We start from the raw sequence: 26,600 nt of genomic DNA on the forward strand, positions 1-26,600 counted from the left end.
CTCTAGGTCCATTTATTTTCATGCATGACATCATTTCGTCTTTATGTCATCATCGTGACATTTTTATGGCTAAATAACACTCCATATAAGCAACATTTTTTTAAAAACATTCATTTGGGGCTGGGATATATAGCTCAGTGGCAAAGCGCTTGCCTAGCAAGTGCAACATCCTGGGTTAGATCCCAGTACCAAAAAAGAAAAGACAAAAAAAATACAGTTAAAACACATTCATTTATCCATTGATGGGCACATAGGCTGTTTTCATGACTGGGTTATTGTGAATAGTGTCATACTAAACATAAATGGGCAGGTGTTCTTTTGTCAGTTATGGGGCTTGAACTCAGGGCCTGGGACCTGTCCCTGAGGTTTTAAAGCAAGCACTCTACCACTTTGAGCCACAGCTCCACTTCCAGGTTTTTGGTGGTTTCAGATGAATCTTATGGATTTTCCTGCGCAGGCTGCTTCTAACGTTGATCCTCAGATTTCAGCCTCCTGAGGAGTCAGTATTACAAGAATGAGCCATCAGTGCCTGGTTTGGTGATTTACTTTCTTTCTCTATTTTTGTCAGCTTGGGGCTTGAAGTCAAAGCCTGGGCGCTGTTTCTGAGATCTTCTGCTTAAGGCTAACACTCTACCACTTTCTTCCACAGCACCATTTCCAGTTTTGTGTGATTAATTGGAGATAAAAATCTCCAATTAAGATTAGCCCAGCCAGACTCCAGTGGCTCATGCCTGTAATCCTAGCTACTCAGGAGGTTGAGATCTGAGGATCGCAGTTCGAGGCCAGCCCAGGCAGGACAGTCCCCGTGAGACTCTGATCTTCAATTAAACACTCACTCAAAAGCTGGAAGTAGAGACGTGGCACAAGTGGCACAGCACTAGCCTTGAGCAAAAAAGCACAGGGACAGCATCTGGGCCTTGAGTTCCAGCCCCGGGACCGGTACAAAAACAGAAAGAAAAGTAAATCTTGACTCCACTCCAATGTCCTTACTTGAGCAGGAATTCTGTTTCTTTCTGTAGAATTCTGGCTGCAGGCCCAGGCCACAGAAAAGGCCTCAAGTAGGTTACCTGTGGTTTGGCCGGCGCGAAGGGCGCCTTGGAGCCCGGGACCACCATTCATTCTGCACGGGCTCCCTGCCAGTCTTCAGAGTCACAGCAGGACGGCAGCCCGGGGAAGGAGGGACTTCCGGTGGGGCTGGCTTCCGGTGGGGGTGGCCGCCGGAAGCGAAGGCCTGCGGCTGGCCCGGGCCTGCGGGTAGGCCTTGCGAGCTTCCGCGCGCGTGGCGATGCAGCTGCCGGGGTTGCTCCGTCCCCGGCCCCGGGAGTGCGTGGCGGCCCGGGCCCTGCCGAGGCTTCTGCTCCGGTGGGGAGGCCAGCGCGCCCCGCCATCCCGAGCCCCCCTCGGCCTCCCGGCCCCACAGTGCAGTCCTTTCTCAAGTGAGGAATTTGGGGAAAAGTCCAGACATCTCCAAGAACTGTTAGAACCAAGAAAAACAGGAGAAGGGGAGCCTGCAGCGAGCCAGCAGAGCAAGACGTTTCAGGCAGAGAAACTCCAGGGCAGCCATTCGAAGGAAAAAGTCGGAAGAGAAAGCCTGGGATGTGTTCTGATCAACACCGGTTAAACCCCAACCCGGGCACAAAGGGAAGACCTGGGATAAGAACTTTGCCTTGATGACTGATTGCCTTGGTTGCTGGAATCATAATCGCCATTTGTAATCACTCACTGCTGGCTCTGCTCCTGTAACTTAGCTTCTTTGCTGATTACAAAACTACCACTGACCACCCCATGGATCTTGCCTTCAAATACCTTGAGCTAGCCGGGCGCCGGTGACTCACGCCTGTCATCCTAGCTACTCAAGAGGCTGAGATCTGAAAATCATGGTTCAAAGCCAGCCCGGGCAGGAAAGTCTGTGAGACTCTTATCTCCAATGAACTACCAGAAAAACGGAAGTGGCGTGATGGCTCAAGCAGGCTCAAGCAGTAGAGTGCTCACCTTCAGCTGAAGAGCTGAGGAACAGTGCCCAGGCCCAGAGTTCAAGCTCCACAAACGACAACAACCAAAAAAAAAAAACCCTGATCCAGGTGCTGGTGGCTCACGCCTGTCATCCTAGCGACTCAGGAGGCTGAGATCTGAGCATCACAGTCAAATCCAGCCCAGGCAGAAAAGGCTGTGAAACTCTTATCTCCAATGAACCACTAGAAAACCGGAAGTGGTGCTGTGGCTCAAGCGGTAGAATGCCTTGAGCTGAAGAGTTCAAGGACAGCATCCAAGCCCAGAGTTCAAGCCCCTGACAGACTCTCTCTCCCTCTCCCTCCCCGCCCCCTATTTGAATTTGCTGCTGTTCTTCACTGTCCCTATAGTGGAGAAAGTCGCTGCACCGCTAATGAAGACTCCTAGTCTGAGTGACTGAGTGTTGGTGACTCTCTTCACCAATTGTGGGTTCTAGTCCCACTGGCCCCAGGAAGTTGGGGTACTTGAGAATCTTTGCCTCATTTTGTCTCACTGGGCAGCTTCACGCTTCAAACTCACCTGCATTTGGGATCCTGCCTGAGGTAGAGAAGGCTCAGACCAGCACACAGGGGAACTTGGGACTGTTTTTGGACAAAACATGCCCCCCACACACACCTTTTCTGAGCCCTGAGAGGGCCGTTGCTGTCCACCAGCTAGGACTCTGCCCCGAGCCTCCTGACTGCCCTCCCCATGGGCTCCTCGTTCCTCTTAGCCTTCCCCTCTGCCACTTCTCCTCTGCCCTCTCTGAAGCTGAGGACTCCAGATGTTTCTCCAGATGAGCCCTTTATCTCCACAGTCAGACCCAGAGAGTCAGCCTGGCTGGATTCTTTGTACCTCAACCAAGAAATCCCAAATTGCTCAGCTACAGTGCTCTACCACTTAAACCACACCTACAGCATTCTGTTTCTGCTCTTAAAAGTCATGACCAAGCCAGGTGCCAGTGGCTCACACCTGTCATCCAACAGCTCAGGAGGCTGAGATCTGAGGATCACCATTCAAAGCCAGCCTGGGCAGGAAAGTCTGGAAGACTCTTCTTTTTTTAAATATATATATATATATATTTTATTGTGAAAATACTATACAGAGGGGTTACAATTACATGGGTAAGATAATGAGTACATTTCTTATCAAGCATTGTAGCCTTCTTTGTTTCCCCTTCCCATCCCTTCCCATCCTCCCCCACCCCCCACCAAAGTTGTAAAGTTCATTTTCGACATAACAACTTGTACATCTCATTGTTGCAATGGGTCCACCTGTATCCCTGTTTTAACAATTTGATTTTTCCCTTCCCCTCCACAAATTATAGTGACATCAAATACAGTGAAAGCAGGGGTTATACTGTGGGGGAGGGACACACAAAGCAACAAAGAACAGGAGACTCTTATCTCCAATAAACCACCCAGACAACTGGAAGTGGCGCTGTTGCTCAAGTGGTAGAGCTTCTGAAGTGGTAGAGCGTTGGCCTTGAGCTGAAGAGCTGAGGGACAGCGTTCAGGCCCAGAATTCAAGCCCCATGACCTAACAAAAAAAAAAAAAAAAAAAAAAAAAAAAGCCATGGCCAATCCTAGCTACTCAGGAGTTTGAGATCCGAGGATCACAGTTCAAAGCCAGCCAGGCCAGCAAAGTCCATGAGACTCTTTACCTCCAATGAACCACTAGAAAACCGAAAGTGGTATTGTGGCTCAAAGTGGTACAGTATTAACCTGAAGCAAAAAGAGCTCAGGCACAGTGCCCAGGTGCTGAGCTGAAACCCCACAACTGGCCAAAAAAAAAGGCAACTGAACCCACACCTTGCGCTGACTGAAGGCAGGACTTGAACCCTTGTCAGTTGTGCAGCTAGTGAGTTAGAGATTCATGTCCAGAGCCTCAGAATTCTCCAGGAGAAATGGAACATTGCATCTTCTCTGCTCAACCTCAGGGGCTCTGGGGAGATGATCTGAGACAAGACTTGATCTAGCCCTGATCTCCTGGGCCCTGAACTCCAAATTCATGCTGTTACTTGCCGTCCTTAGCCTTTGGGAGGGCTGATAGAGCAGAAGGTGCTGATTCCTGAGAGTCCATTGTCAGCCTGTGACCCTGAGTTGTTTCCCTGTGTGCCTTCCCAGCTGTCCTTGCCCTCAGACCTTGGCTGCCTGCCCAGTGTGGGAGGGTGCAGCTGGGTCTGCAGGGGATTGGCTAGTGCACCACAGCCTGGCCTCCTCCTCAGTAGCCAGAGACAAGGAAGTCCCAGATGAGGGAAGCGGAGTTGGTGAGAGAGAAGTTGCTCCTGAAAGAAGGTGCCACACTGGGGAAGGTGGTCGCAGCCTGAAAGGGGGCGGGCACTGCGCCAGGTCGGGGGGGCTCCAGGGAGCCAGCGGGCTCCAGAGACTGGTGGTTTCTGGGTAACATTCTCTCATGACTTCCCCCTTGACTCCAAGTCGGTGATCTAGACTCCTCCCCATGTCTACCTTTGTCTCGCCTCTCCAACCTCTGTTCCTCCTCTCCACTCCCACCACTGCTTCCCTGGGATTGTCTTCTCTTTACCAGCACGCACGCTCCATGCCTCTGTGTTCCTGGAGTTCCCGGATCATCTCCTGAGCTCCCCTCTGTCCCTCGGTCCCAGGATGCTGCAGCTGAGTCTGTCCTACCTGGGCCTGGGCTGGCTGCTGACCATCTCTCCGTGGACGCTCCTGATGCTGGCCGGAGCCTCATGGCTTTTGGCTCGACTCCTGACCTGGACCTACGCTTTCTATGACAACTGCTGCCGTCTTCGATGCTTCCCACAGCCCACCAAACGGAGCTGGTTTTGGGGTCACCTGGGCCTGGTGAGCACGATGGGTCAAGAGCCCACGGTGGTTTCCCAAGGAGTAGGGAATGGGCTTAAGGCACGGGGGGGGGGGAATGTTTGAGGCTTAGGATAGCAGAAAAGTGAGGCAGAGAGGCCGCGCGAAGCTTCTCTTTCTTCATATCCTGCCCAGTCCATTCCTGTCCTCAGTCCACTCACATTTCAGGCTATTCTGTCATGAGTGCATCCCTGGATTATTGGGGGTCATAGGATGGGCAACACCAAACACAGATCCCCCTTCCACTGGCTCAGTTTCTACCCTTGAATTTGAGGCCTACTTTGTGGACCACATAGAGTCTCCACCCTGTGCGAATCATCTCTGTTGGCCTCAGGCAAGTGTACACCTATCTCTGAACTGCTACGAGTGAGACCCCCTGCAGTTGCTAGCAGGACACCGTAGGGGCAGCGCGTCCTTTTCTTATCTTCCTCTCTCTCCACCAACAAGTACCAATGGACCTCATTTCTTTTCTTTTCTTTTTTTTTTTTTTGCCAGTCCTGGGGCTTGAACTCAGGGCCCAGGTGCTATCCCTGAGCCTCTTTGTGCTCAAGGCCGGCGCTCTACCACCTGAGCCACAACGCCACTTCCGGCTTTTTCTGACTAGTTTATTGGAGATCAGAGTCTCACAGACTTTCCTGCCTGGACTGGCTTCAAACCATGATCCTCAGATTTCAGCTTCCTGAGTAGCTAGGATTGCAGGCGTGAGTCACCAGTGCTGGCATGAATAAAATGTGACCTTTTTTCTTGGGACAGTCATGGGACTTAAACTCTCAGAGCCTGGATGCTGTCCCTGAGCTTTTGCTCTACCACTTGAGCCACGGTTCCACTTCCAATTTTTTTTGCTAGTTAATTGCTTTATTGGTGGGAGAGAAGAGTCTCATGGGCTTTCCTGACTAGCCTGGATTCAAACCACAATCCTTACATCTCAGCCTCCTGAGGAGCTGGGATTACAGGCATCAGCCACAGTGCCAGGCTGTTATTATTTCTTTCATCCCTCTCTTCATCTCTTCCACCCATCCATCATTCATACTCCTATGTAGGGCAAGAAACAGAGGAAGAGAGGAAGGAATCAGAGAGACGGACTGAAAAAGAGAGAGATGCACGGGAACCAAAAGAGACAGCTGTGGACGACAGAGGTTGCCCGGTGGCAGCACAGATGAACTCTCGGGAGAAGCGGAGGACAGGGGCAGGCTGGGGTGGCCCCGATGGCCTCCGGCCCGAACTGGCCTCGGCTTCTCCTTCCCTAGACGAAAAGCAACGAGGAAAGCATGAAGCTGGTGGAGGAGCTGGGCCGCTGCTTCCGAGACGTCCACCTGTGGTGGATTGGGCCCATCTGCCCCATCCTGCGGCTCGTCCACCCCAAGTTCGTGGCCCCCCTGCTCCAGGCCCCAGGTATCTCTGCGGGGATTCCCCTCACTGGCATGTCCCTCGCCTCTTCTCCCCCCTCTAGAAAGGCCAGGCTGAGCAGAAAGGGCGGGATGATTCTGTTGGCATAAATCAGAGAGGTGTGTGTGTGTGTGTGTGTGTGTGTGTGTGTGTGCATGTGTGTGTGTGTGCATGCGTGTGTGTGTGTGTGTGCGCACGCGCACGCATGTGCAGCATGCTTTCCCCATCAGGTGGGACATGTCCAAGTTGTGCAGAGGTGTGTTTTGCGCGTTAGCCCGGGCATTTGCCCTGCTGGGTGTTGCAGCCTGGCCTGGGCTATCCATGTCTCCCCTCTTCTTCTGCCTTCCTTCTGGGCTTGGAGGGGGACATGGGGATGCTCCCCCTCTTCTGGGAGCTCTGCACCCTGCGCGGCCTGTGATGGTTCTCCTCCATGTCAGCTGACTTTGCCCCCAAGGAGATGACACTCTACAACTTCCTGGAGCCCTGGCTGGGTGAGCGAGGGGCTGCGGGCGGGCGGGCGGGCGGGCCAGCGGGCAGGCGGGCAAGGCTGGGATGAGGGAGGGCCAGGCGACCGCCCGCCGGACTCAGTCATCAGCCCTTCCTCTCCCCTCTCCCCCCTCCACTAGGAAACGGACTCCTGCTGAGCGCCGGAAGCAAATGGAGCCACCGGCGCCGCTTGCTGACCCCCGCCTTCCACTTCAACATCCTGAAGCCATATGTGAAGATCTTCAACAGGAGCGCGAACACCATGCACGTGCGTGCCTGGAGCCGGGGTCCCTCTGGGAACACCCCGGGCCTGCTGGCATGGCACAGGCGTTCCGCGGCCCGCCATGCCAGCCATGACATATCTGCCGCCACCTGCAAGGCCAGAGCCAGAGCGAAGACTGGGAGAAGCAGGCTCTGCTTCCCGAGGGAAGGGGCCATCATCTCCACGGTCAGGGCGGAGGGTGGAGAGAGATGGAGACTGGGGTCCCGTCGTAACCAGCCACCACTGGGTTCACGATAAAGGTGATGTCGGTGGTTCCCAGTTAACTAAGCACGTATTATGCGCCAGAGAAAGCAGGCGTACGTACTAACGTAACTTATGCCTACCTGGCTGCGGGTGATGCTGAGTGGCAGACCAGGGATTTGAACCTGGCACCTCAGATACAAAAGCAGGCCAGCTTATCTGTTGGACCCATGGCTCCTGGTTCCCTTCAGCTCCCAGTCACAGGTTCAACTCCCTTTCTGGGGGTCAGGTACCTGGGCAGAGGACCAGGAAGGCTGGCCCAACCCTACTCACCAACCTGGCATTGGTTCCAGCCCTGTCCCCTTCCGGCCAGGCCAAGTGGCGGCGTCTGATTGCGGAGGGCGTCACGAGTCTGGACATGTTCGAGCACATCAGCCTCATGACCTTGGACAGTCTGCAGAGATGCGTCTTCGGCTTTGACAGCAACTGCCAGGAGTGAGTCCCTGCTCAGACCTGGAAATCTGGGCCATGGACACTCAGGAGGAGAAAGGGGAGGGAGGAATGTCTGGAGAAAACCCGGGGGCCTTCCTGGAGGAAGAGGAGGAGAACTGGAATGGAAGGGGGAGTGAGTGGTCCCTCCAGGCCGGGTAGATTAGTGTGAGTGAAGGCTAGCCAGCAAGGTGAGCAGAGCAGGGCACTGGGGACCGGAAGTGAGTCTGAGGCGACATGTTGCCCAGACTTCCTACCTCTGTGACACGAGGTCTGAACAAAACAGCTTAAGGCAGGAAAGACGTGGTGTGCATTCCCCCCATCAGAGCTTCCATTTCATCAGAGCCGGTGGGGGGGGGAGGGTCGAGCAGGTCACCTGTGGTGGTTAGGAAGTAGTGAAAAGGGGGAGGGGCCTGGGGCTTGAGGCTTCTTCCTTCTTCCCTTTTATTCTTTTACCCCAGTCCCCACCTAGGGGACAGAGCCTCCCATAAGCAGAATGAGTCTTCTCCCCGCTTAGTCCTGTCTGGAAGTTTCCTGACAGTCATGACGGAGAGGTCAGAGGCACGCTTGGTCCACCATCTCCTAGGTATCTCCTGTGCAATCAGGTTGATGGGATTAACCGTCACAGAACTGGGCGCCCGTGGCTCCCGCCTGTCATCCCAGCTACTCAGGAGGCTGAGATCTGAGGATCGCGGTTCAAAGCCAGCCTCAGTTTAAAAAGCAAAAAGTTCAAGAGACCCCTCCCTCACCTGAACTAGTAACTTTGTCACCCAGCTGGGTAGGAAGCATAAATAGGAGGATCGTAGTCTAGATGAGCCTGGGTAAAAAGCAAGAGGAGAAAGGGATGAGGGCATGCCTGCCTGGCTAGCTTGAAAGCCTGAGTTCAAGTCCACTTCTACCAAACAACTACAACAAAGCCCCTGTGTCCCGCCTCTGGCCGGTCTGGCCCTGCAGGAGTCGCAGTGACTACATCGAAGCCATCTTGGAGCTGAGCACTCTCGTAGTGAAACGGTACCAGCAGATCTTCCTCCACAAGGACTTCCTGTACTACCTCACCCCCGACGGCCGGCGCTTCCGCAAAGCCTGCCGCCTGGTGCACAGCTTCACTGACGGCATCATCCGCGAACGGCAACGCACCCTTGCCAGCCAGGGCCCCGAGGGCTTCCTCAAGGCCAAGGCCAAGACCAGGACTTTGGACTTCATCGATGTACTGCTCCTGGCCAAGGTGGGCCTCCCTGGGGACACTTTTGATGTTAGCTGTCACCTTAGGCCCAGCACCAGTGGTTGATGCCTATAATCCCATCTACTCAGGAGGTTGAGATCTGAGAATGGTGGTTCAAGTCCATAAGATTCCAAGTCATCAGCAGAAAGGCAGAAGTGCCAGTGTGGCTCAAGCGGTAGAGCCCCAGCCTTGAGTGACAATGTTAAAGGAGAGGGCGAGGCCCTGAGTTCAAGTCCCGGTACTAGCACATCACCGTATGCACACACACAAGCACACACACACGAAGCCAACAAAAATGTCCAAGAGAAGAAGTTGGAGTTGATGCAGAAGGCCCTGGGGAGGCGCAGGGAAAGAGGGGGAAGTTGGAAGTACATTTTAGAGGTGACTCTTGATGGCTTCTAGTGCCCTCAGACATGGTGTGGTCTGCAAGCGTTTTCTCTTCCAGGATGAGGACGGGAAGGCGCTGTCCGACCAGGACATCCGGGCGGAGGCCGACACCTTCATGTTTGGGGGTGAGGGTCCCAGTGTGGGTCTTGAGATGGGGCCACGTGTGGGTCCCTCCACGCTGGGGCCCCGCTCTGCGCCCGCCCCCTCCCCGCCCGGGCGCTGTCCGCGCTCAGCCCGGTGACCCCCGCCCCGCCGCTGCCCCTCAGGCCACGACACCACGGCCAGCGGGCTCTCCTGGGTCCTCTACAACCTGGCCAAGCACCCGCAGCACCAGGAGCGCTGCCGGCAGGAGGTGCGGGAGCTCCTGAGGGGCCGCGACCCGCAGGAGGTGGAGTGGTGAGCGCGCTGGGCGGGGCCTCCCCGGCTGCGCCCGGGGGCTGTGTGCTCCGGTCCTGCTTGGGAAGGGTAGCAGCCAGAGCCTGGCCCGCGAAGAGCTGGCAGTGTCTTCTTTGTCGGTGCCGGTCCCGGGTCCTGAACCCTGGGCCCCTTGCGCTGGGGCCAGCGCCGCGCCCGGCTTCTCCTGGGAGGGAGGGTGGAGGCGGTGCCGGCGGGCGGAGGCCGGCGGAGGGTGCGGGCGCCCCGGTGACGGCGGGCGCCCTCAGGGACGACCTGGCCCGGCTGCCCTTCCTGACCATGTGCCTCAAGGAGAGCCTGCGGCTGCACCCGCCCGTCACCGTCATCTCCCGCCGCTGCGCGCGGGACGTGCGGCTGCCCGACGGCCGGGTCATCCCCAGAGGTGCGGGGGGGGGGGGCGGGCGGGCGGGAGGAGGGGCGGGGGGGGCGCCGGGTCCCGGAGCCCAGCAGGCCGCACAGACTTCCCCTGAACGGCTCTGCCTCCCCCACAGGGAACACCTGTGTCATCAGCATCTTCGGAATCCATCACAACCCTTCCGTCTGGCCGGACCCCGAGGTGCGGCCCCGCCCCCTCCATCCCTGGACCCGGGGGCGTGGTCAGACTGCCCCGCCCTCTGATGTGTGGTCCTGGGCGTGGCGTGTATTGCCCCGCCCACTCGTGGGACCCTGTGGGCGTGGCCAGGGCTGTTGTCCCGCCTATCCATCATGAGACCTGGCAAGGGGGCGTGGTCATCACGTGGCCTGCCTTCCACAAGGCACCGACGGAGGGGCGTGGCCTGTGCGGCTCCGCCCCGACCCTCGAGGGGCGTGGTCGGCAGGCTCCGCCCCGACCCTCGAGGGGCGTGGTCGGTAGGCCCACGAGGGGCGTGGCCAGGGATCCGGCCGTCTCACCCGGTGCAGCTCTTGCATCGGCGGCGGCCTTCTTTGGGGGCGTGGGAGGGAGGGGGGCTCCTGAGTTGAAAGACACAACCGTCCAGTCCTGCCGCACCCCTAGGTCTACGACCCCTACCGCTTCCACCCAGAAAACGTGCAGGACAGATGTCCGCTGGCTTTCATGCCCTTCTCTGCAGGACCCAGGTGAGGCCTGGGCCCGCTGGGGACGGGCGGGGGGTGGGGGGGGAGGCCGGAGCCGGACACCGGCCAGGGAGACGGAGGCTCGGAGCCGTCCGGGGCTCCTCACCGCCTGGCTGCCGGGGGGCGCAGTGGCTGGGGATTGGGGTACACGGGTGAGTCAATGATTTGGGTGCGCAGCCGGCCCAGTAGTTTGGAGGTGGGGGCGCGCAAGTTTGGGGTGCATAGGTTTCACGCAGTGGTTTGGAGGTGGGGGCGCGCAAGTTTGGGGTGCATAGGTTTCACGCAGTGGTTTGGAGGTGGGGGGCGCAAGTTTGGGGTGCATAGGTTTCACGCAGTGGTTTGGAGGTGGGGGCGCGCAGGTTGCTCGTGGTAGTTGGGAGATTGGGTGCACGCCAGAGTTGAGTAGTTTGGAGAACGGGGGCACCGTTGCTGAGCTTCCCCCGCCCGTTGGTCTAGTTGGGGGCAGACCCCCCGTCCGCCCGGGGTCCCCGTCCTCCATGGCCCCAGTTCTCCGGAGTCCCCGTCACCCCCCGTCCGCCCGGGCTCCCCGTCCTCCACCGCCCCGGCACCCCGGGCCCCCAGTCACCCCCCGACCCCGCAGGAACTGCATCGGGCAGACCTTCGCGCTGAGCGAGATGAAGGTGGCGCTGGCGCTGACGCTGCTGCGCTTCCGCGTGCTGCCCGCAGGGGGCGCCGCGGGGCCCGAGCCGCGCCGGAAGCCGGAGCTCATCCTGCGCGCCGAGGGCGGCCTGTGGCTGCGCGCGCAGCCCCTGGACTGACCCCGCCCCGCCCTCCCCCTGCCCGGACAGGCCCCAATAAAGCTGCGCCCCAGTCGTGTCTGAGCCTCTTTGGGTGGGAGGTGGGAGCTGGGGTCCGCACGGGGCCAGGCTGCGTCCCCCGCACCGCAGCCCGGCGGCCTGGCCTCTTACGTCCGCTGGTTTAAGTGTGCGCCCGGCCCCGAGCCCCGGGGCCCTCCTGAGATCCGGGTCTGAGGCTCTGTGCAGCTGCTGCTCCCCGGAGGCCCCGCCCCCCCGCAGGAGGCGGCGCGGTGAGTGCGCGCCTGCGCACCGGCCCGGCCCGGCCCCGGCCCCGGCCCCGGCCCGCCCAGCCCAGCCCCCCGAAAATCCACACCTGTCTGCCCGGCGAGGTGACAGGCCGCCGAGGGTCCAGACTGAGGCCAGGCCGGGGCCGGGGCCTGACCTCGGGGCCGGGCACCAGGCCGGCTCTGAACCGCGATCCTCAGATCTCAGCCTCCGAGTAGCTGGGATGACAGGCGGGAGCCATGGGCATCTGGCCCCGGGATTTTACTCATTTATTTATTCATTGATTCATTTATTTTTGCCGGTCCTGGTTCTTGAACTTTGGGCCTGGGCGCTGTCCCTCAGCTCTTCAGCTCAAGGCTAGTGCTCTACCACTTGAGCCACAGCGCCACTTCCGGCTTTTTTCTTTTTGCTTATGTGGTGCTGAGGAATCGAACCCAGGGCCTCAGGCATGCAAGGCAAGCACTCTACCACTGAGCCACCTTCCCAGCCCTGAGATTTTATTTTTATAGCAAACAATGCATAATTTCTTTTTAAGTGGAGGATCTGGATGTGGTCGGACAAGTTTTCCCAGAACCAGTTTGACCTGTCAGCTCCCTGTCTTCGGAGGCCTGTTAGAAGAGGTAGACTGTGCGGAACAGAGACTGCGAAGTCTACCCCTGGCCTCACCTTGGTGGGCAGAAATTTCTTTCCCCTTCTATTCTATAGAAACCTACCCATTCATTGGTCAGGCCTATAATTGTACTTTCTTCTGTGGAATTGGGTAAGCACGTTTGTACAGTGTGTTGTTTTGGTACCTGACTTTTTACATTTGAGATTCACCCATGTCGTACAAGATCTGGGAGCTGTCCCTGAGCTTTTCTTCATGACATTGAGCCTTTCATTCCATGAACATTGTATGCCTCTCCATTTCCTTGAAGATCCTTACATTTTCCCTCCATTACTGCGTTCAAGTTTTTACCAGAGAGATCCTGCACATCTCTTGTTAGATGTCTCCCTGTGCACAAGTCACAATAACAAGGGATTCTTCAAAACATCTGTTCTCCAATGATGGATTGTTTTCCATAACAAGCATTGGCACATCTTTTTCTTGTCCAGGCCACATAAGCCCAGGCCATGCTGGTATTCACAGGTAGGTGGATGGCAGAGAGATCCCCATATCAGACAAATAAAAGCTGGGCATGGTGGCCCACAGCTGACATCCCAGGAGAATAGTGGCCCATATCTCCCCCCATACACACACCCCAAAAAAAACCAGTTGCCTCAAATGATAGAGAACGCGTTTGCCGAGATGTCAAGGCCCTCTTTGTAAATCATGGTGGTATGAGGATGAGGAGATCTTAGCCTTTGCATTGCCCTTTTGATTTCTCCTCCTTATCCAGCTCTTTATATTTATTTATTTGCCAGTCCTGGGGCTTGAACTCAGGGCCTGGGCGCTGTCCCTGAGCTTCTTTTGCTGAAGGCTAGCACTCTACCACTTGAGCCACAGCACCACTTCCAGCCTTATCTGAGAAGTTTATTGGGGATAAGCGGTCTCACAGAGTTCCCTTCCCAGACTGGCTTCAAACCATGATCCTCACATCTCAGCCTCCTGAGTAGTTTAGGATGACAGGCGTGAGACACCCACGCCCGGCTTATCCAGCCCTTTAAAAATCTCCAGACCATTCCTAGCCCACACACAAAAAGAGGCCACAGGAATGCCTGCATCTGTGGATTATAGTCCAATGACCCTAGAACACAGAAGTCAAACTGATGGATCATTGAGAAATGCCCAGAAAGACCTCTGTGTCTGCAGGGTGAGCTAGGGGTTGAGCCGCTTCCCGCAATGTGCGGTTGGAGAGTGGAAGGTCCCACGGTGCTTAGAGACCCTCTGGGCAAGGATGGTAAATGAGTGCAGGTGGGGAGGGGTGTCTTGGGGGTAGGGGTCCCTCAGATTCTGCGCACCTGCTGTGTCATTCTAAAACCCAGGCTGCCCTGGGGCCTGCGCCACCTGCCCGGGGAAGGGCGGCCCCTGCTGGACACTGTGGGGACAGCAAGGCCTGAGGCGTCAAGCTGAAGAGCTGGGGGACAGCGCCCAGGCCCAGAGTTCAAGCCCCACAACTGACCCAAAAAAAAAGACATTCAGGGGACCCATACCTACCTCACAGGCTGCCCTGGCTCTGAGAGTGGATGTGGGTGGATAAAGACCCCGGATCCCAGGGAAGGACGATTCTGAGGCTTTGATCTCTGCTCCCACCCTACCCCCCACCCCCAGCTATGTAATATAAACCATTTATATAATTAGCTATCATTTATCCGCCTAATTAGCTACAGCTATTATGTTTATCTTTATGGTCTTCATCATCTCTCCATCTTGTTCAGCTAATTACTATTTAAAAAACAATGTAGGGCTGGGAAGGTGGTAGAGTGCTTGCCTTGCATGCATGAGGCCCTGGGTTCGATTCCTCAGCACCACATAAGCAAAAAGAAAAAAAGCCAGAAGTGGCGCTGTGGCTCAAGTGGTAGAGCGCTCGCCTTGAGCTGAAGAGCTGAGGGACAGCGCCTAGGCCCAGAGTTCAGGCCCCATGGCCGGACCCAAAAAAAAAAAAAGTGTGTGTGCTGGTTCTGGGGCTTGAACTTGGGGCCTGGGCGCTTGAACCACGCCTCTACTCCCAGCTTTTGGGTACTTGACTGGAGAAAGGAGTCTTTCTCCCCAGCTCCCCCCACCCCACCCCTACCTTCAGGGCTGGATCTCAGCCTCCTGAGCAGGTAGGATTACAGGCCTGGGCCACAGGTGTCTGTCGGACATTACTAACTGCTATGGAGACTCCTGTGGAAAGGAAGGTGCCCTGCCCTTCCTGCTCTCCGCCTGCTCCCACCTGCGCCCAGCCCCCAGGTGTGGCTTCTCAGCCCTGGAGCTCTGCCCCTGGACTCTGACCCAGGAAATCCCCCGAGGTGCTGGCTGTCTGCTCCTGACCCCCGGCTCTGCATCTCCACCCAGAGCCTGGGCTGCGTGGACGGAGGTCCTGCGGTGTCCCAGGCCGTGCGCTGCTGGACGGGGCTGGCTTCTCAGGCTGCCTTCTGCGAGGAGGAACTGGGCCGCTGCAGGGGGCGTGCGTTCTGGGACAAGGCTGGCCTGGACTCCTGCTTTTATCTCCTGTCCCCTGCACGTGTACACACTGGGGCTGAGGGGATGCCCCCCTCCCCAGCCCACACTGCGTCCAAGAAAGGCCTGTTCCTCTCTGGCTGGCCAGCCCCGCCCCCCTGTGTCCTGGCCACCTGCCTGGCTGGTGGGGAGGAGGAGGAGGAGAGGAGGAGGCAGCTGGGCTTGCAGGGGATTGGACGGTCCACCCCAGCCCTGAAGGCGATTGGCTGGCCCGGCTCAGCCCAATCCCACAGCCTCCTCTGGTCAGGAGTCCAGAAGAAATTATCTCCTTGAGGACCAGAGACCAGGCAGAAGAGGAACCAGCAGCTCCTCCTGAAGAGAAGGATCCAGGACAGGGACAGTAAGCGCGGAGCCCTGACTTTAGGGGAGGGCTTTGCTTCAGGCTGGGCTAGCTCCACAAAGATGGCCGCCCGGGCCTGGGCAGCTGGTTGGACAGCCAATGGCCGCCCGGGCCTGGGCAGCTGGTTGGACAGCCAATGGCCGCCCGGGCCTGGGCAGCTGGTTGGACAGCCAATGGCCACCTGGGACTGGGCAGCTGGTTGGACAGCCAATGGTTCCTCTCTGAAGTCTATGCCCGTCTCTCTCTAGTGCCCAAAGGGTCCACTCTGTCCTTGGTCCACCTGGTCCTTTCCTTCTTCCTCTTCTCTCCTCCCATTTATTGATGTTTTTCCTAAGATTTGAACCCAGGGCCTGGGCGCTGTCCCCCGAGCTTTTTCGCTCAAGGCTGGTGTTCTACCACTTGAGCCACAGATGCACCTTCTGTTGTTTTGATGATTCAGTGGAGATCAGAGTCTCATGGACTTTCCTCCCCACACTGGCTTCCAGCCAAGATCCTCAGATCTCAACCTCCTGAGTCGCTGGGATGACAGGCGGGAGCCACCAGCGCCCTTTCCCTTATCTATTCCTTTCCTCCTCCCCTCCCCCTCCAGACCCTCCTCCTCCCCCTCCAGACCCTCCTCCTCCTCCTGCCTCTTCCTAGGGTTGCCCTGTGTCTCCTTCTCCATTCTTGCTTTGGCTCCCGCATCCCATGCCCGCTCTGTCCAGCGTCCCGGAGCTCCTGGGGCCTTGTGTCTTGCAGGATGCGGTGGCCCAGCCTGTCGTGGCCGGGCCTGGGGCCCATGGTCCCCTCCCCGTGGCTGCTGCTGCTGCTGGCCACGGCGTCCTGGCTCGGGGCTCGGGTCCTCATGTGGATCTACACCTTCTGCAAAAACGCGTGGCGTCTCCGGTGCTTCCCGCAGCCGCCGAGGCGGAACTGGTTCCTGGGGCACGTGGGCCTGGTGAGTGGGAGCGGGCGGGCTCCTGCCCTGGCAGAGGGGCTCCGGGAGTCGGGCGTGGGGCCCCAGCTCCGGTCTGGGCTGTGGCGGCTAAGTCTTACTCCCCAGCTGTCCCTCCAGCTCCTCCCTCTTCCTTGCGTTCTTTCCCACGCTGTCTGTCCTTCCTGGGGCACCCAGGAAAGGCCCAGCAGGAATCCTGCGTGAGGATCCTAAGTGCTCCGGGGCTGGATCAAAGGCCCCCCCCACACCTCCCTATATCCAGGGTTTCGGTTTTTCAAAAGAATGACCTTGGCCAGGCGCCGGTGGCTCCCGCCTTCATCCTAGCTACTCAGGAGGCTGAGATCTGAGAATCACGGTTCAAAGCCAGCCTGGGCAGGAAACTGTGAGACTCTTATCTCCAATACACCACCAAAATACCAGAAGTGGCGCTGTAGCTCAAGGGGTAGAGCGCTCGCCTTGAGCTGAAGAGCTGAGGGACAGCGCCCAGGCCCAGAGTTCAAGTCCCACGACTAACAAAGACAAAAAAAGCTGGAAGTGGCGCTGTGGCTCAAGTGATAGAGCACCAGCCTTGAGCAAAACAAAAAAGGCTCACAGATAGCGCCCAGGCCCTGAGTTCAAGTCTCAGGACTGGAACTGAATGATCTTTGAGTTTGCAGGCAAACACATGCAGGGCATATAAACGTGTGTGTGTGTGGACTGTGATAATGCCGATTTGTCTTGTGAAGCTCCACTCTTCCACAGCACTGTAAGACGTGACACTTAAGAATCACCTAATCTCAATAAAAATTATTTTAAAAATAAAATGAAAAAGACAAAATTGTATGCATCTAACTCTTTACCACCTCCATCTGTGTCTGTCTGTCTGTCCATGAAAGACAGAAGGAAGGGGGACAGTGGGTTTTGGCTTATGATGTTATGGGATACCGGATCGCAGATGGTCCCTACGCGCTGTCCGCGGGCTGGGCCGGGGTTGCTGACGGTGCGAGCCACCCGCACCGGCTCCTCCAACCTTCCAGTCTTCTCAGAATCCCCCACGGACGAGAGGAGGCCGGATCTGCCTCACTCCAGCCCTTCTCATCTCACACACCCTGGGAGAGACAGGAAGGGGGGGTCAGAAATCATTCCTTCAGATGTGAACCCCCCCATTGCTTGCAGGGCCCGCCCACAGAGCAGGGCATGCAGGAAGTGACGGAGCTGGTGGCCGCCTACCCACAGGGGTTCATGGTGTGGCTGGGCCCTGTTGTTCCCCTCATCAGTCTGTGCCACCCCGACGTCGTGCGACCCGTCCTCAACGCCTCAGGTACCCGCGGGGAGCCGGTGGTGGTGAGGGCCCGCACGCCGCACCTCTGCAATGGAGAGAGGGGAGAGGCTGGGGCCGCGGTCCCCCTCTTCCCCCAGCCTGGCCCCTCCCCTCCCCAGGGCCCAGAGGCTCCGGGCCGCTGTCCCCCCCAGCCTGGCCCCTCCCTGCCCTCGGGGACCATGGCTCTCACCCTGGTCATGGCCCTTAGTGGCCGCCAGGTTCTTTTATTCGGGTCTAGCGTGAGGTCAGCAGAGAGAGGGACCCCTGGCCTGCGGGGCAAACGAAGTGGCATTCAGGCCTGGCTGTGACCAGCCGTCCAAGAATGACATTGCAGTCTGTCTGTCTCCCCATGGCGGGTTTGCTGTCTGTGTGTCACTGTCCCTGTCAAGGTAGCCCTTCCCTGGCCCCGGGATCCAGGGCCACACACACCGAGACTGGCGAGAGAGTTCACTTTCCCCAGCTGCACTAATCAGTTGCCAGAATCCTCTCCAATCACCCTGGCTTCAAAGTCCACAGTCCTCATGTCACCTGTGACTTTCCAATCGCCAGGCCTGGCTGCCATGCCACCGTCAGCAAGACTGATTTGGAGGGCGAGGGCTGAGTGTGAAGAATTCAGGCTGGGGCTGGGAAGGTGGAGCAGTGGTAGAGCGCTTGCCTTGCATGCCTGAGGCCCTGGGTTCCATTCCTCAGCACCACAGAAGCAGAAAAAGCCAGAAGTGGCGCTGTGGCTCAAGTGGTAGAGCGCTAGCCTTGAGCTGAAGAGCTGAGGGACAGTGCCCAGGCCCAGAGTTCAGGCCCCACGACCGACACACCAAAAGAAAACAAAAAAAAAGAATTCAGGCCGCCTTGGGAGAGTGCTGGTGGCTCCCGCCTGTCATCCCAGCCACTCAGGAGGCTGAGACCTGAGGATCGAGATTCAAAGCCAGCCTGCCAGGAAGGAAAAAGTCCCTGTGAGACTCTTTTTTTTTAGGTGGTTTTTTTTTTTTTTTTTGGGTCCCGTCGTGGAGCCACAGCACCACTTTCGGCTTTTTTCTTTTTGCTTATGTGGTGCTGAGGAATGGAACCCAGGGCCTCAGGCATGCAAGGCAAGCGCTCTACCACTGAGCCACCTTCCCAGCTGCCCTCCCCCACCCCAGACTCTTTAATTAACTACTCAAAACTCACTAGTAGTGCTGTGACTCAACATGGTAGAGTACTAGCCTTAACAAAAGAGCTCAGGGGCAGTGCCCAGGCCCTGAGTTTGAGCTCCAGGGCCGGACACACACACACACACACACACACACACACACACACACACACACACACACACACAATTTAACTGACTTTATACCTGATATAATCAGATAACTGAGACTGAGAAATTCAACTAAGGTAAAGATAAACTGTGTACTGTGTGTGTGTGTGTGTGTGTGTGTATGCCCTCACTAGTCTAGTCTAGGGCTTGAACTCAGGGCCTGGCTGCTGACCCCTAACATTTTGCTCTACCACTCAAGCCACAGCTTCACTTCCTGCTTTGTGTGTGTGTGTGTGTGTGTGTGTGTGTGTGTGTGTGTGTGTCGGCCATGGGGCTTGAACTCTGGGCCTGGGTGCTGTCCCTCAGCTCTTCAGCTCAAGGCAAGAGCTTTACTGCTTGGGCCACAGTACCACTTCCAGTATTTTGGAGTTTCCTGCCCAGGCTGGCTTTGAACCGTGATCCTCAGATCTCAGCCTCCTGAGTAGCTGGCTTAGGGCCGACTTGTTGGGTTGATGGGAGGCTTGTCAAAGTGCATGACAGACCATGCTGTGGGGGGTGGAGGCCCCACCCCAGCACCCCACCCCCTACCCCGCCTGATGCTCTCTCCTGTCAGCTGAAGTCGCCATCAAGGACGTGATCTTCTATGAGTTCCTGAGGCCCTGGCTGGGTGAGCGTGGGGGGACAGGGCAGGGGACAGGGCGGGGGGGGACAGGGCAGGGGACAGGGTGGGGGCAGCCCGGGGGCCTGGGGGGCGCTGCCCTCACCCATGACGCACTCTGCCCACTGCCAGGGGACGGACTCCTGCTGAGCGCCGGGGCCAAATGGGGCCGCCACCGGCGCATGCTGACGCCTGCCTTCCACTTCAGCATCCTGAAGCCATACCTAAAGATCTTCAACGACAGCGTCAACACTATGCACGTGAGCGCCTGCAGCCGTGGCAGCGGAGAGCGGGGCCGCGGTCTGGGCCTGGGATCTGATGGTCACTGGGGGCGTGGTCTGGGATCTGATGGTCACTGGGGGCGTGGTCTTGCCTGGGATCTGATGGTCACTGGGTCGTGGTCTGGGATCTGATGGTCACTGGGTCGTGGTCTGGGATCTGATGGTCACTGGGTCGTGGTCTGGGATCTGATGGTCACTGGGTCGTGGTCTGGGATCTGATGGTCACTGGGTCGTGGTCTGGGATCTGATGGTCACTGGGGGCGTGATCTGGGATCTGATGGTCACTGGGGGCGTGGTCTGGGATCTGATGGTCACTGGGGGCGTGGTCTGGGCCTGGGATCTGATGGTCACTGGGGGCGTGGTCTGGGATCTGATGGTCACTGGGGGCGTGGTCTGGGCCTGGGATCTGATGGTCATTGGAGGTGTGGTCTGGGATCTGATGATCTCTGGGGCATGGTCTGGCCTGGGATCTGATGAGGAGAGAAAACCTCTAACTTTGAGGCTGGTCTACACAAAGCAATGGAATCCCATCTCTAGCTCACAATAGGCACTCACATGACACACAGTAGGTATGTGCATGGCACACAGTAGGTACGTGCATGGCACACAGTAGGTACTCACATGGCACACAGTAGGTGCTCACATGGCACACAGTACGCGCTTGCATGGCACACAGTAGGTACACGCATGGCACACAGTAGGCGCTCGCATGGCACACAGTAGGTGCTCGCATGGCACACAGTAGGTGCTCACCCCTATGGCAGTTTCTGTTTCTTTCAAGCTGGTCCTGGCTCTGTGTTTCTGTCATGACTGGGGCTCGGTCAACTTCAGGCTGGTTTCATATGCTCTTAACTGGGACAAGTAGATTCTTGTCCCTGTGATTCCTCCGATGGCACGGACACATTCCGTGGGAGTGAGAGGCGTCTGAAATGCCCTGGGGGCACAGATTTGTAAGGAGTTGTGGCCCCACCTATTTCCCTCACCTGGTGTTGGCCAGTCGGTCCATCCCAGCATCAAGACTGGGGCTGGAGCCAGGCGCCAGGAGCTCACGCCTGTCATCCTAGCTATGCAGGAGGCTGAGATCTGGGGATCGCGGTTCAAAGCCAGCCCAGGCAGAAAAGTCTGTGAGACTCTGATCTCCAATAAACCACCAGAAAACCAGAAGTGGTGCTGTGAGTCAAGTGGTAGAGTTCTTGCCTTGCTGAGGGACAGCGCCCAGGCCCTGAGTTCAAGCCCACGACAGACAAAAAAAAAAGTGGGTGTGGAGGGAAACAATACTATGCCTTGCATAAATATCTCCTGCCCAATTCTTCCTTTCTTTTACCTCACCTGTACGTGGTAAGGACTGAGCCACACTCACCTCTTCTTCCTCTTCCTCCTCCTCCTCCTCTTCTTCTTCCCTCTTCCTCCTCCTCCTCCTCTTCTTCTTCCCTCTTCCTCCTCCTCCTCCTCCTCCTCCTCTTTGTGTGCCAGTCCTGGGCTTAAACTCAGGGACTGGGCGCTGTCCCTCAGTTTCTTTATGCTCAAGGTGAGAGCTCTACCACTTGAGCCACAGCAACACTTCCGGTTTTCTGGTGGTTCATTGGCGATAAGAGGCTCAGACTTTCCTGCCTGGGCTGGCTTTGAACTGTGATCCTCAGATCTCAGCCTCCTGAGTAGCCGGGGTGACAGGCGCAAGCCGCTGGCGCCCCGCTCCAGTTCTGTGTCACTCTGTGTCAGCCCCGCCCCCTTCTCCGGCCAGGCCAAGTGGCGGCGTCTGATCGCGGAGGGTGTCACACGTCTGGACATGTTCGAGCACATCAGCCTCATGACCTTGGACAGTCTGCTGAAATGCGTCTTCAGCTTTGACAGCAACTGCCAGGAGTGAGTCCCTGGGACCCTACGTGCTGCGGTCATTCCTAGAGACATCTGACCAGATGTGTGAAGTCCTGTCCAGGACGTGGGCCCCTGGGCTACCAACCCAAGGAAGGAGTTCTGGGAGAGTGGGCCATCCAGGGGGAACCAAGGTGGCCTTCCTGGAAGAGGATGGTCAGATCAGTGTCGAAGGGTGAGGAAGGGGACTGGGGACTCATCTTTCCAAGCAGGTAGTGAGAGGCATCTTGGCAGGGAGGCTGGAAGGAATATTGCGAAGCCTGACAAAAGCTGTAAACCCCTCTTGAGCTTTCCAGGGAGCCCCCGAAGGTTCCACGCCCCTGTTCGTAAGATTTCTCTCCTAGTGACAAAGTCCTTCAGGTGGCTGGTATAAAAGGGAGAGAGAGCTGGATGCCCGTGGCTCCCAGAGGCTGAGATCTGAGGATCGCAGTTCAAAGCCAGCCTGTGGGGGTCGGGGAGGCTCAGGGGGCCTCCCGTCGGGCTCGTCCTGCAGGAAGCCCAGCGAGTACATCGCCGCCATCGTGGAGCTCAGCGCCCTGGTGGCCAAGAGACACCAGCAACCGCTGCTGCACCTGGACTTCCTGTACCAGCTGACCCCCGACGGGCGCCGCTTCCGGAAGGCCTGCCGCCTGGTGCACGCCTTCACCGACGCCGTCATCCGGGAACGGCGCCGCTCCCTCCTGGGCCAGGGCCTGGACGATGGCCTCCGGGCCAAGGCCAAGGCCAAAACCCTGGACTTCATCGACGTGCTTCTGCTGGCCAAGGTGGGCCGGGCAGAGGATGGGGGGGAGAGAGGGGGGGACACAAACTGTGTTCTCAGCCTCAGGAAGCTCTCCAGAGAAAATCTGTGTGTAGACGGTGGGTTGGGCGCCGGTGGTCACACCTGTCATCCCAGCTGCTCAGGAGGCTGAGATCTGAGGATCGTGGTTCAAAGCCAGCCCGGGCAGGAAAGTCGGGGAGACTCCTTATCTTCAGTGAATCATCACAAAGCCAGAAGTAGAGAGGTGGCTAGGAGAGGAGGACGCAGGCCGGGGCCTGGGGCGGTGGCGGCCGGGCAGCCCCGGCTTGGGGTGGAAGGTGGGTGCTCGGGCTGCTCTCCGCTGCGGCTCCCGCGTCCTCGGCTCCCGCGTCCTCGGCCTCCTGCGGTTCTGCAGCGTTTTCTCTCCCAGGATGAGGACGGGAAGGCGCTGTCCGACCAGGACATCCGGGCGGAGGCCGACACCTTCATGTTTGAGGGTGAGGCTTGGGGCAGGAGTCCTTCCACGCTGGGGCCCCGCTCTGCGCCCGCCCCCTCCCGGCCCGCCCCCTCCCCGCCCGGGCGCTGTCCGCGCTCAGCCCGGTGACCCCCGCCCCGCCGCTGCCCCTCAGGCCACGACACCACGGCCAGCGGGCTCTCCTGGGTCCTCTACAACCTGGCCAAGCACCCGCAGCACCAGGAGCGCTGCCGGCAGGAGGTGCGGGAGCTCCTGAGGGGCCGCGACCCGCAGGAGGTGGAGTGGTGAGCGCGCTGGGCGGGGCCTCCCCGGCTGCGCCCGGGGGCTGTGTGCTCCGGTCCTGCTTGGGAAGGGTAGCAGCCAGAGCCTGGCCCGCGAAGAGCTGGCAGTGTCTTCTTTGTCGGTGCCGGTCCCGGGTCCTGAACCCTGGGCCCCTTGCGCTGGGGCCAGCGCTCTGCCGGCTTCTCCTGGGAGGGAGGGTGGAGGCGGTGCCGGCGGGCGGAGGCCGGAGGAGGGTGCGGGCGCCCCGGTGACGGCGGGCGCCCTCAGGGACGACCTGGCCCGGCTGCCCTTCCTGACCATGTGCCTCAAGGAGAGCCTGCGGCTGCACCCGCCCGTCACCGTCATCTCCCGCCGCTGCGCGCGGGACGTGCGGCTGCCCCACGGCCGGGTCATCCCCAGAGGTGCGGGGGGGGGGGGGCGGGGGGGGGGCGGGCGGGCGGGGGAGGGCGGGGGCGGGGCGGGGCGGGGGAGGGCGGGGGCGGGGGCGGGGCACCGGACGGCGCGGCCTCACCCCTCCCCTCCCCCCGCAGGCGTCGTCTGCCTGATCAGCATTTTCGGGATTCATCACAACCCCGCAGTGTGGCCGGACCCCGAGGTGCTGCGCCCGCGCTCCCGGGGTCCCCGGCGGGGCGGGGTTCCGGGGTCACCGGAGGGGCGGGGTCCGGGGTCCCGGGTCGGGAGCCGCCCCGCCGCAGCGCCCCGCCCGCCCCTCTCCGTCCCGCAGGTCTTCGACCCCTCCCGCTTCGACGGGGACCACGCGGAGGACCGGTCCCCGATGGCCTTCATCCCCTTCTCGGCAGGGCCCAGGTGCGGGCGGGGCGCGGAGTGCGGAGCGGGGGCGGGGCCCAGGTGCGGGCGGGGCGGGGCGCGGAGTGCGGGGCGGGGGCGGGGCCCAGGTGCGGGCGGGGCGGGGCGCGGAGTGCGGGGCGCGGAGTGCGGGGCGGGGGCGGGGCCCAGGTGCGGGCGGGGCGGGGCGCGGAGGGCGGAACGGGGGCGGGGCCCAGGTGCGGGCAGGGCGGGGCGGGCCGGATTGCGGCCCGGGGGGGCGGGGGCGGGCCCGGGGGCGGGGCCCAGGTGCGGACGGGGCGGGGCGCGGAGTGCGGGGGCGGGGCCCAGGTGGGGGCGGGGCGCGGAGTGCGGGGCGGGGCGCGGAGTGCGGGGGCGGGGCCCAGGTGGGGGCGGGGCGCGGAGGGCGGGACGGGGGCGGGGCCCAGATGCGGGCGGGGCGGGGCGGGCCGGATTGCGGCCCGGGGGGCCGGGGGCGGGCCCGGGGGCGGGGCCCAGGTGCGGACAGGGCGCGGGGCGGGGCGCACTGTGCGGGCTCCGCGCCAGGCGGGGGGAAGCGGTGCGGAGATTGGGGCGCAGCTGCTCGCGGCTGCTCGCGCCCCGTGGCCTGAGTTAGGGACCAGAATCTTCCCCGTCCGCCCGGGCTCCCCGTCGTCCACGGCCCCGTCGCCCCGGGGTCCCCGTCCTCCACCGCCCCGGCACCCCGGGCCCCCAGTCACCCCCCGTCCCCCCGGGGTCCCCGTCCTCCACGGCCCCGGCACCCCGGGCTCCCCGTCCTCCATGGCCCCAGTACTCCGGAGTCCCCGTCACCCCCCGTCCCCCCGGGGTCCCCGTCCTCCAGCGCCCCGGCACCCCGGGCTCCCCGTCCTCCACCGCCCCGGCACCCCGGGCCCCCAGTCACCCCCCGACCCCGCAGGAACTGCATCGGGCAGACCTTCGCGCTGAGCGAGATGAAGGTGGCGCTGGCGCTGACGCTGCTGCGCTTCCGCGTGCTGCCCGCAGGGGGCGCCGCGGGGCCCGAGCCGCGCCGGAAGCCGGAGCTCATCCTGCGCGCCGAGGGCGGCCTGTGGCTGCGCGCGCAGCCCCTGGACTGACCCCGCCCCGCCCTCCCCCTGCCCGGACAGGCCCCAATAAAGCTGCGCCCACCGAGTCCGCGCCTCACTGCCGGCGGGGTGGGCGGGGCCGGCGGGGTGGGCGGGGCCGGCGGGGTGGGCGGGGCCGTGCCGGAGGGCGGGGCCTCGAGCACCTGGACCCGGGATGGAGCCGCGGTGCGCTGACTGCCTGGAATCCCAGCCGCTCCAAGGCAGAGACCTGAGGATGGAGGTTCGAGGCCAGCCCGGGCAGGAGAGTCCGAGAGAACTCTTATTTCCAGTGAACCAGCCAAAAAAGCCACACGCACACGCACACACAGAGGGGGCTGAGGCCTGAGGCTCTGTCACTGACCCTCCGCCCTCCGGGCCGCGGGTGGATGTCCTCCGGCCTGGAACGGGGATCCCTTCCCCTGACCGCGTGGAGGCCGCCTGTGCCCGGGCCGGGAGAGGCCCCGGAGGAGCGGGGCTGGGGCGGCCCGGGTGCAGCGCGGGCCTGGAGCTGAGGAGCCGAGGGACAGCGCCCGGCCCGAGATCGGGCCCAGGACCCACCAGCAAACAAGAAAAGAGGGACACTGCGGGGAGAACCCGAGGCCTGCGGGCAGGGAGGGGGGCCTCGAGTGTGCTGACCCCCGCCCAAGCAGCCTTGCCTGCCCCGTGAGTTCTCTGAGCAGCTGAACTGACCCCTGACCCTTCCCCAGAACGGAAGCATTTACTATCTAGGCACTTTTCTGAGTATGTGTACTGATCCCTGCTCCTTCCCCTGGAACGCAAGTTTTGGGGGTTTTGTTTGTTTTTTATGTTTTTGGTCCTTCGTGGGGCCTGAACTCTGGGCCTGGGCGCTGTCCCTCAGCTCTTCAGCTCTAGGCGAGTGCTCTACCACTTGAGCCACAGCGCCACTTCTGATTTTGTGGTGATTTATTGGAGATAAGAGTCTCTGGTGGCTCAGTGGTAGAGCGCTTGCCTTGCATGCCTGAGGCCCTGGGTTCGATTCCTCAGCACCACATAAGCAAAAAGAACAAAAGCTGGAAGTGGCGCTGTGACTCAAGTGGTAGAGCGCTAGCCTTGAGCTGAAGAGCTGAGGGACAGCGCCCAGGCCCAGAGTTCAGGCCCCAGGAAGGACCAAAAAAAAAAAAAGTCTCATGGCCTTTCTTCCCCGGGCAGCTTTGAATCACAATGCTCAGATCTCAGCTTGCTGAGTAGCTAGGATTACAGGCTTGAGCCACTGGTGCCCAGCATAGAATGGAGTTTTGATTCAGCACTTCCCTGAATACAGATCCTGGTTCCATTCTCCAAAATGCAATCATTGACTAACCCAGCATTTTTTTCCAAATGTATTTACTGATCCCTACTCCCTTCCCTAGGGTGGAAGCATTGTCTAGCCCAGCACATTCCTCAATGAGTTTACTGATCCCTGTTCCCTTTGCTACACAGAAGTCTTGATTTTCCCAGGCCTTCTCTGCACATGTGTGCACTGACCCCAGCTCCATCGTTCAGAGCATGGTTAAGGTGCTGTCCTGTCAGTGGCTGTGAGCAGTGACTGTCCTCACAGAGGGCAAGTCTGCCAGACGCCTCGGTGTCCACAGCCTCCCCTCCGGAGGAGACTCCGAGGCCACCCGAGCCGCAGGGTTCTGTGTTCTGGACTCGGAGCAACGAGTCACCGGCCCACAATG

General features: G+C 59.7%; 1 protein-coding gene across 5 annotated transcripts; it reads left to right on the plus strand.

Annotated features, from left to right (window-relative positions):
• The first annotated feature begins 4,221 nt into the window (after window positions 1–4,221).
• Window positions 4,222–24,989, plus strand: LOC138817700 (leukotriene-B4 omega-hydroxylase 3-like). 5 transcript variants are annotated; one of them, XM_070008259.1, is made up of 24 exons: window positions 4,222–4,286; window positions 4,613–4,814; window positions 6,080–6,224; window positions 6,656–6,709; window positions 6,845–6,972; window positions 7,541–7,662; window positions 8,611–8,881; window positions 9,324–9,390; window positions 9,532–9,661; window positions 9,928–10,061; window positions 10,171–10,235; window positions 10,674–10,756; window positions 16,017–16,215; window positions 17,368–17,512; window positions 19,360–19,413; window positions 19,537–19,664; window positions 21,427–21,548; window positions 22,051–22,321; window positions 22,727–22,793; window positions 22,926–23,055; window positions 23,321–23,454; window positions 23,584–23,648; window positions 23,778–23,860; window positions 24,756–24,989. In XM_070008259.1, the coding sequence occupies exons 2-24, from the start codon at window positions 4,614–4,616 to the stop codon at window positions 24,931–24,933; spliced, it is 2,976 nt and encodes a 991-aa protein (XP_069864360.1). In that variant the 5' UTR covers window positions 4,222–4,286; window position 4,613; the 3' UTR covers window positions 24,934–24,989. The 5 variants fall into 5 exon arrangements, with proteins under 5 accessions (XP_069864360.1, XP_069864361.1, XP_069864362.1 ...); XM_070008260.1 differs by lacking the exons at window positions 19,360–19,413; window positions 19,537–19,664; window positions 21,427–21,548; ... (5 more) ...; window positions 23,778–23,860; window positions 24,756–24,989 and having other exon boundaries at window positions 10,657–10,756; window positions 17,368–17,499; XM_070008261.1 differs by lacking the exons at window positions 16,017–16,215; window positions 17,368–17,512; window positions 19,360–19,413; ... (7 more) ...; window positions 23,778–23,860; window positions 24,756–24,989 and adding an exon at window positions 11,355–11,586.
• Window positions 24,990–26,600: the final 1,611 nt, after the last annotated feature.

This window comes from Dipodomys merriami, unplaced genomic scaffold, assembly GCF_024711535.1.
Source record: "Dipodomys merriami isolate MVZ:Mamm:240054 unplaced genomic scaffold, mDipMer1.0.p SCAF_70, whole genome shotgun sequence".
In the NCBI taxonomy this organism is placed as follows: domain Eukaryota; kingdom Metazoa; phylum Chordata; class Mammalia; order Rodentia; family Heteromyidae; genus Dipodomys; species Dipodomys merriami.